Source organism: Lissotriton helveticus, chromosome 6, assembly GCF_964261635.1.
Source record: "Lissotriton helveticus chromosome 6, aLisHel1.1, whole genome shotgun sequence".
Lineage (NCBI taxonomy): Eukaryota > Metazoa > Chordata > Amphibia > Caudata > Salamandridae > Lissotriton > Lissotriton helveticus.
The window spans coordinates 2112315669-2112329565 of record NC_136067.1 but is presented as its reverse complement, the minus strand read 5'-3'; the positions used below and the strand labels follow the sequence as shown (position 1 = coordinate 2112329565).

General features: G+C 52.3%; 1 protein-coding gene across 1 annotated transcript in view; it reads right to left on the bottom strand.

Moving 5' to 3' along the window:
- Positions 1 to 11857, bottom strand: part of LOC144763072 (uncharacterized) — a 160726-nt gene extending 148869 nt beyond the window's left edge. Inside the window, 1 exon segment of the mRNA XM_078648374.1 lies at positions 11408 to 11857. Within this exon segment, the coding sequence (XP_078504500.1) occupies positions 11408 to 11857 (450 nt within the window).
- Positions 11858 to 13897: the final 2040 nt, after the last annotated feature.

Below are 13897 nucleotides of genomic sequence, written 5' to 3'. Positions count from 1 at the left end.
ATATAAAGGTAACAGCAGCAATCGGAAACACTGGGCAGTGAAAACAAAGAGACTGCTATATAAAGGTGACAGCAGCAATCGGAAACACTGGGCAGCAAAAACAAAGACTGCGATTTAAAGGTGATTGCAGCAATCGGAAACACTGGGCAGCGAGAACAAAAACACTGCAATATGAGGAGATAGCAACAATCAGAAACTATGGGCAGGTAGAACAAAGACTGCAATATATAGGTGATAGCAGCAATCGGAAACCCTGGGCACCGAGAACAAGGAGATTGCAACATAAAGGTGACAGCAGCAATCAGAAACGTTGGGCAGCGAGAACAAAGACTGCAATATATAGGCGATAGCAGCAATCATAATCACTGAGCAGCGAGAAGAAAGAGACAGCAATATATAGGCGACTGCAATAATTGGGAACACTGGACAGAGAGCACAAAGGGACTGCAATATAAAGGTGATAGCAACAATCGGAAACGCTAGGCAGCGAGAACAAAGACTGCAATATAAAGGCGATAGCAGCAACCGGAAACACTGGGCAGAGAGAAGAAAGAGACAGCAATATATAGGTGACTGCAATAATTGGGAACACTGGACAGAGAGCACAAAGGGACTGCAATATAAAGGTGATAGCAACAATCGGAAACGCTAGGCAGCGAGAACAAAGACTGCAATATAACGGCGATAGCAGCAATCATAATCACTGAGCAGCGAGAACAGAGAGACTGCAGTCTAAAGGTGATCAGCAGCAATCGGAAACACTGGGCAGCGAGAACAAAGTGACCGCAATATAACGGTGATGGCAGCAATCGTAAACACTGGGCAGCGAGAAGAAAGAGACAGCAATATAAAAGTGACTGCAGCAATCGGAAACACAGGGACGCAAGAACAAAGAGACTGCAATATAAAGGTGATAGCAGCAATCGGAAACACAGGGCAGCAAGAACAAAATAACAGCAATATAAAGGTGATAGCAACAATCGAAAACACTGGGCAGCGAAAACAACGACTGCAATATAAAGGCGATAGCAGCAATCGGAAACACTGGGAAGCGGTTGGCTCTGGAGTGTGATATCTGCCTGGGAATGGAAAGTGTTATCATTCCTAGGAATAATACTGCTTATTCTATTCAGTTGTTGTCTCTGTCTGCAATGTGGGCCAGCGATTTGCGGCTTGTGCGCCACAGCTTGTATTCCCCGTCCAAGTTCACGTTCCCGTTCCCGAATGAAAAAAGATGAGCAAATGATGTTATATGAACAGATAGATGGTCTCATGAGAATAGATATATCCTAAAGGGTGAAGTAGGGGCCAAGGAGGGAATGAGGAAATAGAAATTTTTAGGTAGTCAATGTGTCCCCCACTCGCACCCCATCCATGCACACGTGCTTCATGTATGTCCTGTAATTCCTTTTCCGTGCCTGCCAGGAAGACGCATATGCATTTGCGTCCAACGTTAACATGTCAGTTATTCAGTCCTCCCCGAAAACTACGTTAATTTGGCTTTTAGGCCTATGGTGCCAACGTCTTTACATGGTGCACTTTTGAATAAAGCACACGTTCTCCATGTTTTTCTGGCTCAGCAGAGCCAGGCCCTTAATTGAGGCTCCGAGTCTCTTCTGTCTCTGAAAGCTGCAGTTTAGGTATGCATCCCTGACCTCTACCTTACATCCTGCCCAGACGAGCGGTGCCCGGCTCGGCCTGGCCTGCCTGCCAAAACGGTATTTTGCCTACAGTTATCTGCTCAGCCTCCGCAAAAACACATTCCAGTCTAGTGAAATAGGTAAACATATTCCCGGCTGCAGAGCAATGGGCCCTGCCTTCCTGTCTCCATGCAAGTAATTTACTGCACTCGTTACCATGGTAGGCCCATGGCCCCCGTACATTGCATGAAGAACCATATGCCCGCACTAGCATTCAGTGATGGACGGCCTCTGCTCGAGAGACCTTTTACTTCAGATAATACATCCTCTAAACACAAGATACCAGATATGCTATAGGTGCAGGTCGTTCTGACATCCCAGACATTAGTCTCCTCTACTAGTGCTAAAGTCAAGCCCCCAGCTCTCCCCAGTTACACGTCTACACCACGTCATGCTCAGTTGCGCGCGCATACGTGGCAAAGGTTTCTGCTGACCCTGCAAACTTTCTCTAAGCATCCACCCACTTGTGACGTTTCTCTGACTCGTCAAGTACACGCCTACGTGTACGCCTTCTTACACGCCTCCTGTTACGCACATGTGTTCTTATCTCTCTCTTTTCACTTGTTACGCCTACTGTATTCATTTCAATTATATGGTTTTACTATATATAATGTGTGATGTTAATAAAATGTTGAATATCCCTTCCTGAACCTTAGTGGTGATGGAACCCGATGTCCAGTATCTCGAGATACTTAATTAAAGCCCGTATGACTCAGATACCACGGACTCTGCCTCTCATTTGATTGAGCTATCCTTATTATCATTTAATGTATAGAAAAATAGTCCGGTAATTTTATTTACCACATAAATCTGGCGCCCTAATAGGGACCCCTCCCCTTCCCCACTCGCCGGCGATGTAACGCAGGCCCCTGACCCCTTCTACAGCCGTGACGGATTCCGTGCACACCTGCAGGTTTTCCTGCTATCTCCCTCAGGCCCACGGAGGAGACGGAGACTGCGACCCGGCATCCAGACGAGGCGGTGAGGAATGCGGAGGATCCCGACCAGAGCCCCAAGCCGAGAGAGCAAGGTCCGAGGTATCCGGAGGCCCACCTGTTCCGAAGCGCATGAGTAGTAGCAGCCCGACGCAGTCCAGTCCAGTCCAGTATCGAGTTTCCGAGGACTTCAGTTTCTGCTTCCCGGTGAGTACCGTTGTTGGGAACGCATCTAGACGGGTTCATTGATTTGTGCCCGGTCAAGACGGGTCTGGGTACACAGACCTGGTCCAGACGTGTTCACCTAGGTGGATACGGTATGACGTGTCTCTTTATGGGACCGGTATGTCTGTACTGTTCTAGCAGTGCATCTAGTAATTCAGTATTCTAGTGTTGTATCTCGGGATTTTCAGAATTGTGTTTCTATGTGCTAGGTAGCATCTGTCCGAAAATGTTTTAATGTGTTTTAATGTCGTAGTATGAATGATTGTTTGCAATTCATTACTGTGTTTATTGTGTTCTCGTTCAAGTCAGTTCAAATATGCCACTGTTCTCGAAATTACGTCAGATAGGAACCAGGAAAGGGATACTCGAAGAGGCAGTTCCCGTCCCGCCTAGGGACACTCCCGGACATTTTATGTATCAGAAACATGGCTTAGATGCCATACTGTATTTAGACTTATGGGTTGACTACACCAAGGATCTGGATGAGAAGTATAGATGGCCTGTCTCAGGGACATGGGATGCTGAATGCATCATGAGAGTAGAAGAAGCATTATGGAAAAAGAAAGCCAGACAATCTCAGAAAGATGCCATAGAATTATGGCGTAAAGAAGCGCATAGAAGAACAGAGAAAGAAATCAGGAAAGCAGAGAGAAGTAGAGAAGAATCCGAAAAAGCTAAAGAAAGAGAGCTACTAGAAGAAGGTGAACGAGTCAGAATAGAACAATTAGACAGACAAAGAAATGCCCTTATTACAGGTCTGTATCCTGTTCTCGCCGAGGGCCTGCCTAAGGCGACCCCGGAAGTACCCCGTAACTTGCCGCCACCATTGGTCCCCACTAAACTCCGTCATAAACAGACCGCAGCGGACATTTTCCTTTCTTCCTATTTAGATGATGTTGCCCCAGAGTATGCCAATGCACGCGTACCACCTACTAATAATAATGCTCAGCCCCCTGTTCAAGACACGATTCCCCCCATTGTCACTTCCCCCACCGTCTCTCCTGCCACTGGTCCTGGCAATCCTTTCACTCCACCTGCAACCCAGAGTCTGCCTACATTACCTACACCTACTCTACCAGCTATGACACCACCAGCGACAGCACAGCCAGTAATAGTTGACGGTCACGCTTCAGGAGGTGCAGTAGGAGGTCCCCCTATCACCCCGCCTCAAGTAAAACGAATAACACTTAGAGAAGCAGCATTACAACGCACACCAAAAGTAACTACATACGCAGCCCTTAGACAGTACCTAACTGATTGCAGATATGATCCAGTACCAGGCGAAGACCAGATGATACTATATTCAATACGTTTAAGACGGGTTACAAACTATTTGACTATTTTACCAAATATGAGAGAACATTTAGATAACATATATCACTTTATTAGAACGGGGGAGAGACCAGAAAGTATTCACGAGGCCATGGCACACAACAAGGTGGAGACGCAAAATATGATCCTACAGTTTTTGATAAATTGTTTGATAAGGCACAAGATCGGCCAGGTAAAAGCAAAGAAGAGATGCAAGTCCTGATAAAATGGAGTGACAACATAGCTGATGGTAAACATAGTAAACAAAGTTGCATAGAATCCATGTATAGAAAGATCCGTAAAGAAATTCTAGACATACACGCAAGGGAAAAAGCAGCTAGGGAAGCCGAGAAAGCGGAGGAAGAAATCTCAGAGGACGAAGATATAGAAGATACAGAAAACCCAGATAGAATAGCGTACGTAGGTAGAGCAAGACCGTTTGACAGACCCATACGCCCAGAATGCAAGAAACGTTTTCTTTCTCCCTGTAGGAAGGGGGAGGCTCTAGTTGGCGCAGTGCAACACTAGCGACAAGCAGGGACTCTCTCTTCCTCGTCAGGGCTGAGGGTTACCTTCCAGACAACCTCTGCTTACCCTCTAGGTAGTGTGGCTTAAGCAGTCGTAGGCTAATCTTTGGGGCACATAGGGTTAAACACTTGCAACAGTACACCTTTACAACCAACCCACCACACAACGAGACCAGACTGTATTCTGTAAAAATATATATCTTTATATAGATTTTAAGCAGGCTTGCGAATACAGTCAATACTTTATGAAAACGGTTGCAGATTACTCAATTCGGGTTACCACAGTTCTTATGCCGTTCTCTTGAGGCCCGTAGGCCGGTGTTACTCAAAGTTCTTGTGGAGCCGGCGGCTTCCAGGGGATCTGTCCCACGTCGCGTTGCCTTCCCGGGGTCGCTGATCGTTGCGGCTCTTCAGCCGAGCAGGTCACGGGTCATCCGGGGCAGCGGTGTTCTGTGGCGGCAGGGTCCTCTCCTCGTCGTCCGCTCCGACCCTGGAGGTGGCAGCTGTGCGGTGGTGACAAGTGGCAGTACGGTCCCCAAGTGCAGGACGTACCCAGCCAAATGCCGGTGCAGCTGTGGGCTCACAGCCGGGCTGTCGGGCAGACTACCGACCTTGCGGATTCTCGTAGGGCAACTGTCCGTCTTTGCAGGTGAGTGGCTGCTCGTTATGCAGTCACCTCGGGAGCTCGGACCGGACGGGTCCTCCTTTGCTTTGCTCTCGGGCTCCCGGTGCAGTTGCGGTCACGGTGTTCGGGCCAGCGGCGGCTGGTCCTTACTTTGCTTTCGCTGTTGCTTTGGGCCCCGGTCACGGTGGTCGGGAGGTCGTTGTCTTGGGGGAGATTCCTCCGTCGGTGCTGCGGCGATGGTCAGCACCCGCAGTCGCTTTCTTCCAAGGGGGTAGCGTCCACTGGTCCTGGGACGCTGGTCAGGGGGCAAGTTCAGTTGCAAGCCCTTGGAGATCTCTTTAGCAGAGTTTGGCACAAGTAGAGCAAAAGTCTTTTCGTAGTCTTTTTGTCTTCCTCTCCTTCAGCAGCAAGGCACCAGACACAGGCAAGAGTCAGCACCCTTCCTTGTCTCTCACGGTCCTTCTCGTCGGGCAGAGTCCTTCTGTGGCCCAAACCGGATCTAATTTTCAAGGAGCAGGGCTCCTTCTTTTATAGGCCAATTCTTTTGTTCTCGCAGGCCAGGGGGGCCTTTGCATAGCCACTCTCAGGTCTGGAGTACCCCGGCGGGTGTACTCCGGCTTCTGCTTTCAGTGTGAGGGGCAGGCGCATCAGACGCCCCACAGGAGGTGGAGCCAGCATTGTCTGGGCAGGGGTGGCCAGAGTACCTTGTTGATGGGGGCTTCGCCCTTCCTGGGCCAGGTGCCGGCAGAGTCATCCGCCGCTCCCCAGGAGGGTGGAGCCAGCATTGTGGTGGCCGAGCACAGTGACAGTTCGAGTCAAGAGGCACTCCTACCTCCCACTAAGGTGTAATCTGCGCATTCACCACCTGTCATCCCTCCAGCCCTGTCACTCACACATCCCAGACAGTCAGATACACATACCAGCAGAGGCGGCTGAAATGGTTAAGCAAGCAAAGGCTACCTTTCTAAAAGTAGCATTTGCAAACCCAGGATATTAAAATAAACTTGACTACAAGAAATATCTTATCATCCTGAGTTCAGGCATACTAAACATGACTCGCTACCATGCTCCTTGAGCCTGCGGGGATTATAGGGTGTAATAATCCTCGCAGCTCAGTCTGGCCTAATGGAACAGGTAGCCTTCAATAGTGAAATACGGTCTTCGTTGTAAGTCACTACTAAGACATGCCACGCTCATCAGGCTTGTCCTACCTTGCACCTACAACGCACCCTGCCCGCAGGCCTACCATAGGGGTGACTAATATGTAGTCAAGGGAAGGGTCGGTGCTGGCAAGTGGGGACACCTGCCCAGCTAGCGTGACAGTACGAGACCGCACGCGGGTTCTGCGGTCGCAAGTCCCAGACACATCTTTACGGCTGCTTCGGTGGGTGGCGCAACCAGCGCTGCAGGCCCACCAGCAGTATTGGCATCTACAAGCCCCGGCACTCTCTCGTGCACGTTACTAGGGACTAACAGTAAATCCAATGCACCAATCATGGATACCAATCGTATGTACAATTTACAGTAGGGAGCACTTGCACTGCGGCACGGATCAGCCGTGGCGCAGTGCCCTGAGTATCGGAAAACCAGCAAAACATCGGAGGCACATCAGCAAAAAGTGGAAGGGAGACTCACGCCAAGGTGCCAGGTCTAACATGTGTCCCCTCCAGCTGAAATGTGGGGGGAACTACCCTTCCCCAGGGAGTTCCACATCACTAAGGCGGAAAAATCTGGACAGACCGTCAGCGTTGGCGTGATCGGTGCCAGGGCGGTGTTCCACCGTAAAGTCCATACTCTGTAGAGAAATGGACCACCTCAACAGTTTCGGGTTCTCACCCCTCATTTGCATCAACCATCTGAGGGGCCTGTGGTCCGTCTGAACTCGGAAGTGAGACCCAAACAAGTAGGGTCTTAGCTTCTTCAGCGCCCAGACCACAGCAAATGCTTCACGCTCTATTGCACTCCACCTACTTTCCCGTGGAAGTAACCTCCGACTTATGAAGGCTACGGGTTGGTCAAAGCCCTCCTCAGTCATCTGTGAAAGAACAGCCCCTACACCATGCTCTGAAGCGTCTGTTTGCACAATGAACTCCTTGGAGAAATCGGGGGCCAGGAGCACGGGCGCCGTGCACATGGCAGTCTTCAGGGTGTCGAAAGCCTTCTGACAGGTGTCAGTCCAAATCACATTCCTGGGCTGCTTTTTCGAAGTCAGCTCTGTCAAGGGGGTCACGATCGTGCCATAGCCCTTGACAAACCTCCTGTAATACCCAGTGAGCCCCAGGAAGGCTCTCACTGCAGTCTGGGTCTGGGGGGGTTCCCAAGCCAGGATGGTTTCGATTTTGGGCTGCAAGGGGGCTACCTTGCCACTCCCAACTTGGTGTCTCAAGTACACCACTGAACCCTGCCCAATCTGGCACTTGCTTGCCTTGATTGTGAGGCCTGCTCTGCGCAGGGCCATCAACACTTCCCAGAGGTGTCGCAGGTGTTCGGGCCAGGTGCCGCTGAACACCGCGATGTCATCCAGGTAGGCGGCACTGAACTCGTCCAGTCCAGCCAACACCTGGTTGACCAATCTCTGAAAGGTGGCAGGGGCATTCTTCACTCCAAATGGCATAACCCGGAACTGGAAATGCCCATCTGGTGTTGAGAATGCCGACCTCTCCTTTGCCCCATCGGTCAAGGCGATCTGCCAGTACCCAGACGTTAAATCAAACGTGCTGAGAAACCGGGCGGCCCCTAGCCGATCAATGAGCTCGTCAGCTCTGGGGATGGGGTGCGCGTCAGTCTTCGTGACTGAATTGAGTCCTCTGTAGTCCACACAGAACCGGAGTTCGGGTGTGGCTCCCGGCGCAGCAGCCTTCGGAACCAAGACCACGGGGCTGGACCAAGGACTGCTGGAAGACTCAACCACCCCGAGGGCAAGCATCTTGGAGACCTCCTCCTTGATGCAGGCCCGTACCCTGTCAGTTACCCTGTAAGCCTTATGCTTCACCGGTAAGCTGTCTCCAGTGTCCACATCATGGACGCACCAATCTGTGACACTCGGAACCAGGGAGAATAGGTCTGGAAACTGCCCCAGCAACTGGCGGCAGTCCTCCTGTTGTTCGGCAGTCAGGGTGGGTGAGAGGTTAACTCCATCCACTGACCCGTCCTTCTCACAGGCCACCAAGAGGTCAGGAAGAGGCTCCGACTCCTCCTCCATTCCGTCATCGGTTGCCAACAGCATGCCCACTTCGGACCTTCGCAAGTGGGGCTTGAGGCGGTTGACATGTAGGACCCGCAAAGGGTTCCTGGGCGTCTTCATGTCCACCAAGTATGTCACGGGGCTCTTGCGCTCCACAACCTCAAATGGTCCTGTCCACTTATCCTGAAGGGCACAGGGCTCCACTGGGGCCAAGACATACACCTCCTGTCCAGGCTGAAGCTCGACCAGAGTGGCATTCTGATCGTACCACCGCTTCATTTCCTCCTGGCTCGCTTCCAGATTTGCCTCGGCAAGTTGTCTGAAGCGCCTGGTTTGGTTTCTGAAGGCCAGCATGTAGCTATATACATTCTGGGGAGGTTTCCTGGGAGATTGCTCCCAGCCTTCCTTTACCAAACTCAGTGGTCCTCTCACGGGGTGGCCGTACAGCAGTTCAAAGGGGCTGAACCCTAGGGACTTCTGTGGTACCTCGCGATATGCAAAAAGCAGGCATGGCAAGAGGACGTCCCACTTACGCCTCATCGGACCTTCTAGGCCCATGATCATGCCTTTGAGGGTTCGGTTGAATCTTTCAACCAACCCGTTACCTTGGGGATGGTAGGGTGTGGTGAACTTGTACGTTACGCCACACTCCTGCCAAAGGGACTTCATATATTTCGATATGAAATTGGTCCCCCGGTCGCTCACCACCTCTAGAGGGAATCCTACTCGTGAGAAAATTCCCATCAGTGCACGCCCCACCACGGGAGCCGTCACTGTCCTCAGAGGGATGGCTTCAGGGTACCGGGTGGCATGGTCCACCAAGACCAGGATGAACCTGTTGCCCATGGCTGTCTTGGGGTCCAGAGGCCCAACGATGTCAATACCCACTCGCTGGAATGGCGTACCGACCACAGGGAAGGGTTGGAGGGGAGCCTTGTTCTTCCCTCCCGTCTTCCCACTTGCCTGGCAAGTCGGACAGGTTCTGCAATAAGCGTCTGAGCTTTTATGCATTTGGGGCCAGTAGAAGTGGGTGACAAGCCTGTCATAGGTCTTGTCCATCCCCAAATGTCCTGCTAAAGGCACATCATGAGCCAGACCCAGTAGGAAGGCTCTGAACTTCTGGGGTACCACCAGCACACGGGCTGACCCAGGTTCAGCAGCCTTAGGCTCCGAATACAGGAGGTCGTTCTCCCAGTACACGTAATGTGTTTTGGCCTGAACACCATTGGCCTGGTCTGCAGCCTGCTGCCGCATACCCATGAGAGAAGGGCATTCTTTCTGCTCCCTGCAGAATTCCTCCCTGGAGGGTCCTCCTTCTTGCTGCCAATGGGTCAGCTCAGGCAGGTCCCCCAGTTCGGCGATCTGTTCCCCTGTAGGCTCCAGGGCATCCCCCTCAAGGTCTGCCTCCTCCTGGACCGTAGGAACGTCAGGGGCCGGTTTCCCGCGCCCCCTGCGCCTTCTCCCTAAGGCCGGTGCCTGGGCCTCTCCTTCAGGCCCCAGGACCTCTCGATCACCCCTACTGGCTGCCATTGACCGGGTGGTCACGCACGCCCAGTCAGGCAGACCCACCATCCGCAGGTGAGTCGTTTTCTCCACCTTTTCCCAAGGGGAGTGCTCCAAGTCGTTCCCTAGCAAACAGTCAACAGGCATGGTTTTTCTCACACAGACCTGCAGAGTACCAGATACCCCCCCCACTCGAAGGGAACTTGAGCCATCGGACACTGACTCTCAGAATTATCAGCGTTGATAACCCTACAGTAGGCATGGGGTACAACCTGCTCTTGAGACACCAGGTGCTGCCTCACTGCAGTCACACTGGCTCCTGTGTCTCTAAGAGCCTCGGCTTCCTTACCATTGATGATCACCACCTGCCCATATTTTTTAGTGTTAGAGGGCAGGTAGTTCGTAGGGATCATCTCGCTATCTCCTAACGAGACCAGGGTCATGTGAACGGGATCTCCACCCCCCGGGACCATCATTTCTTCTCCCAGGTGAACGCTAGTCACTTGTCGGGGCGGAGCACCAGTGGGTGCAGGTTTTCCAAATAGGCGACACTTGGGGTCACTGGATATGTGCCCAGGCTCGCCACATTTGAAACAATTGAAGGGCCCCTTTGGAACAGGTTTACCTGTCGGGGCCCCATTCTGCTTCGGGGGTGGGGGAGGCTGAGAACCCTGCTGCGGATTCCCTTGGGAACTACTTTGGGGGCCTTTTTGGAACCCTTTCTGTTTTCCTCCCTTGTCCCCCCCACTCTTCTGCTGGGGACCCTGCCCACTCTTGGCGGAGTCTCCCACGGGACCCTTGTGGACCCTGGTGCTGAGCCAGCGGTCCGCCTCCTCAGCAAGCTTCCTCGGGTTGGACAGCTTGCTATCGATCAGGTGCTGGCGTAACTCAGGAAAACAGTGATCAGACAAGTGCTCCCATGCGATTAAATCAAAGAGACCTTGAAAATCATTAACTTTGTTACCTTTCACCCAACCATCCAGTGCTCTGCAAAAGTAAGTCACATACTCCACATACGTATTCCCAGGCCGCTTAGTACATCCCCTAAACTTCTGTCTATACATTTCAGGGGTAAGCCCGTACCTGTTTAATAAAGCTTCTTTCATGTGGGCATAGGATCTCTGATTCTCAACGGGCAAATCTAGCAAGGTATCTCTCCCTTCGCTAAGGAACCTTCCCCACAACCCCGCTCCCCAATCCTTGTCAGGGACCCGGTGGGAGGACATGGCTACCTCGTATGCCCTAAACCACTGTCCTATGTCATCCCCCTTAAAGAACTCCTTAACTACGTCCTTTGGGATGTGCACTCTTGACTCTACCTGCACTGGCGATGTGCTGCCACCAGAGGGAGGCCGATCCAAGTCTCTTTCCTTGAGACTTATCTCCCTCATTTTCACCTCATAATCCATCTGGTGCTTTCGCTCTTCCAGCGCCATTCTTTTCATTTCAAGCTCCAGCTGGATTTTCAATTCTGCCAACTTTCTTTCGTGATTCCGGGTTTCCTTCCTGTCCGCCAGCTCCTCTGGCGACAGGCCTTTTCCAAAGCTGTGCTCGCTGTCTTGCCTCTCGAGATCGATCAGATCCCCAAGCGCATTCTGCTCCTCCGTTGCATTCTGCTCGGCGAGGACGTCTTGCTCCTCCGGGGTCTTTCGGGACTCTATCCAGGCTTTCAGGGCCTTGGAGAGCTGCGTCTTGTTTTTGCAGCCAGCGTGCGGGACTTTGAGTTTTTTGCAAAAGAACTTCAGTTCGTCTTTGGAATATTTATCCACTTTGGCGGGGTCCCACTCCACCTCCAACACCTCGGAGGTCGTGGACTCTGCTCCATCCAGGCTCTTTGTGCCCGGCATGGCTTCTGCACTCGGAATCTTCTTTCAGCAAAATTCACAAATCAAAGTCTGTGGCTAGTGACTGGACCGTAATCCTTGTGTAGTGGTCAGAAGCTCAGGTATAGCTATCGCAAGTGTAAATTCGAAAATCCTCACCGCTGCGTCCAACGTAGGAAGGGGGAGGCTCTAGTTGGCGCAGTGCAACACTAGCGACAAGCAGGGACTCTCTCTTCCTCGTCAGGGCTGAGGGTTACCTTCCAGACAACCTCTGCTTACCCTCTAGGTAGTGTGGCTTAAGCAGTCGTAGGCTAATCTTTGGGGCACATAGGGTTAAACACTTGCAACAGTACACCTTTACAACCAACCCACCACACAACGAGACCAGACTGTATTCTGTAAAAATATATATCTTTATATAGATTTTAAGCAGGCTTGCGAATACAGTCAATACTTTATGAAAACGGTTGCAGATTACTCAATTCGGGTTACCACAGTTCTTATGCCGTTCTCTTGAGGCCCGTAGGCCGGTGTTACTCAAAGTTCTTGTGGAGCCGGCGGCTTCCAGGGGATCTGTCCCACGTCGCGTTGCCTTCCCGGGGTCGCTGATCGTTGCGGCTCTTCAGCCGAGCAGGTCACGGGTCATCCGGGGCAGCGGTGTTCTGTGGCGGCAGGGTCCTCTCCTCGTCGTCCGCTCCGACCCTAGAGGTGGCGGCTGTGCGGTGGTGACAAGTGGCAGTACGGTCCCCAAGTGCAGGACGTACCCAGCCAAATGCCGGTGCAGCTGTGGGCTCACAGCCGGGCTGTCGGGCAGACTACCGACCTTGCGGATTCTCGTAGGGCAACTGTCCGTCTTTGCAGGTGAGTGGCTGCTCGTTATGCAGTCACCTCGGGAGCTCGGACCGGACGGGTCCTCCTTTGCTTTGCTCTCGGGCTCCCGGTGCAGTTGTGGTCACGGTGTTCGGGCCAGCGGCGGCTGGTCCTTACTTTGCTTTCGCTGTTGCTTTGGGCCCCGGTCACGGTGGTCGGGAGGTCGTTGTCTTGGGGGAGATTCCTCCGTCGGTGCTGCGGCGATGGTCAGCACCCGCAGTCGCTTTCTTCCAAGGGGGTAGCGTCCACTGGTCCTGGGACGCTGGTCAGGGGGCAAGTTCAGTTGCAAGCCCTTGGAGATCTCTTTAGCAGAGTTTGGCACAAGTAGAGCAAAAGTCTTTTCGTAGTCTTTTTGTCTTCCTCTCCTTCAGCAGCAAGGCACCAGACACAGGCAAGAGTCAGCACCCTTCCTTGTCTCTCACGGTCCTTCTCGTCGGGCAGAGTCCTTCTGTGGCCCAAACCGGATCTAATTTTCAAGGAGCAGGGCTCCTTCTTTAATAGGCCAATTCTTTTGTTCTCGCAGGCCAGGGGGGCCTTTGCATAGCCACTCTCAGGTCTGGAGTACCCCGGCGGGTGTACTCCGGCTTCTGCTTTCAGTGTGAGGGGCAGGCGCATCAGACGCCCCACAGGAGGTGGAGCCAGCATTGTCTGGGCAGGGGTGGCCAGAGTACCTTGTTGATGGGGGCTTCGCCCTTCCTGGGCCAGGTGCCGGCAGAGTCATCCGCCGCTCCCCAGGAGGGTGGAGCCAGCATTGTGGTGGCCGAGCACAGTGACAGTTCGAGTCAAGAGGCACTCCTACCTCCCACTAAGGTGTAATCTGCGCATTCACCACCTGTCATCCCTCCAGCCCTGTCACTCACACATCCCAGACAGTCAGATACACATACCAGCAGAGGCGGCTGAAATGGTTAAGCAAGCAAAGGCTACCTTTCTAAAAGTAGCATTTGCAAACCCAGGATATTAAAATAAACTTGACTACAAGAAATATCTTATCATCCTGAGTTCAGGCATACTAAACATGACTCGCTACCATGCTCCTTGAGTCTGCGGGGATTATAGGGTGTAATAATCCTCGCAGCTCAGTCTGGCCTAATGGAACAGGTAGCCTTCAATAGTGAAATACGCTCTTCGTTGTAAGTCACTACTAGGACATGCCACGCTCATCAGGCTTGTCCTACCTTGCACCTACAACGC